This window comes from Anneissia japonica, unplaced genomic scaffold, assembly GCF_011630105.1.
Source record: "Anneissia japonica isolate Jap-2015-1 unplaced genomic scaffold, ASM1163010v1 scaffold297409_len1986_cov329_single, whole genome shotgun sequence".
Classification (NCBI taxonomy): Eukaryota; Metazoa; Echinodermata; class Crinoidea; order Comatulida; family Comatulidae; genus Anneissia; species Anneissia japonica.
The window spans coordinates 1-1,986 of record NW_022743076.1 but is presented as its reverse complement, the minus strand read 5'-3'; the positions used below and the strand labels follow the sequence as shown (position 1 = coordinate 1,986).

The window sequence follows — 1,986 nt, the reverse complement described above, 5'->3', positions numbered from 1 at the left end:
TTTTTACTGAGAAAAATACCTACCTTCACTATTGTTGTTGTTTCTGACGCTGATGCCCTTGTGCCACCTCTACCACTGCTGCCACTGTCGTTGCCACCACCGATATGCAAATACTCCCGACATGGCTGTTAAAGTTACACATTACTATACAATTAGAATTACATCATAAATTTACTCGTTTCTAACATTAGATTACATAACCAGGTTGAAGAAATAATCTAGTAAAACAGTTATTCTAAATATTCTCACCTCAAATTTCGATGCAATTTCAAAGTTGACTTTATTGATAGACTTCTCATATAACTGAAATATAGATAAATAGTCATAGTTGCCATATAGTTTGTACATTATGGTTAATTTTACAATCGTTTTTCCGCCATAATACCTTTAAAATAATACCTGAAAATAATCAAGTAATCTTGCACATGTAACGTCGTCGCCATCAATCTTTGTAACTTCAGATATTTTTGATGAAAACAAAATCTTTAACAAAACCTTCATCTGAACAAAGAATTTTTCAGCAATGTCTGAAAATGATAACCATAATATGAAAATGTATGTCTGGTTAATTTAAGTGCAACATCGTTATAAAAACACAGATAATCATTACTTATTTGGCAAAGTAGAAAAGCTATGAGAATATGATATATTTAGAGACTATACTAACGCATTTACTAATGCTTTGCATTAAAGCTGTCTTCCAAAATCATAAATTGCTGTCTGTGTATATAAAGGGTATAATGCATAAAGCGCAGCGTCATTGTGCCGAATTGCATATGGTCGTGGTTTGTGACTCTCTATTAGCCGAGAGGCGCATAGTAACTTCCTGTTCACATCATTTCACAGTCAGAGGCTGAAATAAACCAGAGCATCGTGGTATTTATTTTCAAGTAAAATGTAATACGCTCTTTGAAGTACACAAAAGCCCGATGCACTGGACAAGTCTTTATCCGGGAAGACTCTTACGCCTACTGAATTCTACTCTACCGAAACCTGGGAGAGGAGCGCGTCGAACTAGTGCCGACATTAATGTTGTAGTTAGTGGGATATTTAAAAACCTCCCGTTCTTCAACATTTTCTCCAGTTTGTAAACCTTCAAAAATCTGCATTTCATTAACAGCTTCCTAGTTTTTCGTCAATTTTGCATTTCGTGTCTTAAAAAAAAAATCAGTTCAACAAAAAAAAAAAAAAATCCTCATGAGCCTAGCTTTAAACGTTGTTGGAATAGTAAGTATATTGAGAATGCAGTATAATATCTCGTTTACTATTTTTATTGATTGCTTTTACCTTTTCGATCATTGTGCAAATGTGCTTAAAATAAACCGGTACTTTGAAGAAATAATAATAATAATAATATAATAATAATAATAATATTAATAATAATAATAATAATAATAATAATAATAATAATAATAATAATAATAATAATAATGTGTACTAAGTCAGACTAAAAGGAGAGTATCTTTTGTGTTATTTTCCCCTTAACGTCAAGTTATTTTCTCCTTAACTTCGATTTTTTAATTGTTTTTTAATTTGTCCATTGTCTAAGTTCCCCTTAAGGTAGATTACAGTAACATAATAATTAATAATAATAAATAATAATAATAATAATATTAATAACTAATAGTAATGATAATAATAATGATAATCGTAATGATGATAATAATAAATAATAATAATAATAATAAATAATAATAATAATAATAATAATAATAATAATAATAATAATAATAATGATAATAATAGTACTTTTTTTTATAGATCAAACGTAAAATTCTATTATATTTTCCAACCTTTAACTTGACAAATGGAAGTATCCCAAGCATTCTCTACTGGGTGAGGCATAAGGAAACATCTTAAGTTTTCAAACACTTGATGAAAAGATTGCTTGAGGTCTTGGTTTTTGTCCTATTGTTTAAGTCAAAGATAAGTATACATAATTCTGCTAAAAAATTAAACATTTCTGTAATATATATATATATATAT

At 28.8% G+C, this 1,986-nt stretch overlaps 1 protein-coding gene across 1 annotated transcript; it reads right to left on the bottom strand.

Annotated features, from left to right (window-relative positions):
* Nucleotides 1-23: 23 nt before the first annotated feature.
* On the bottom strand, nt 24-1,920 carry LOC117119385 (the record flags this gene model as incomplete). The annotated part of the gene is made up of 4 exons (XM_033264187.1): nt 1,794-1,920; nt 400-527; nt 250-303; nt 24-125 (listed from the first exon to the last, which is right to left on the bottom strand). Coding segments are annotated over exons 1-4 (336 nt in total), but the record flags the coding sequence as incomplete, so codon positions are not given.
* Between the last annotated feature and the right edge of the window lie 66 nt (nt 1,921-1,986).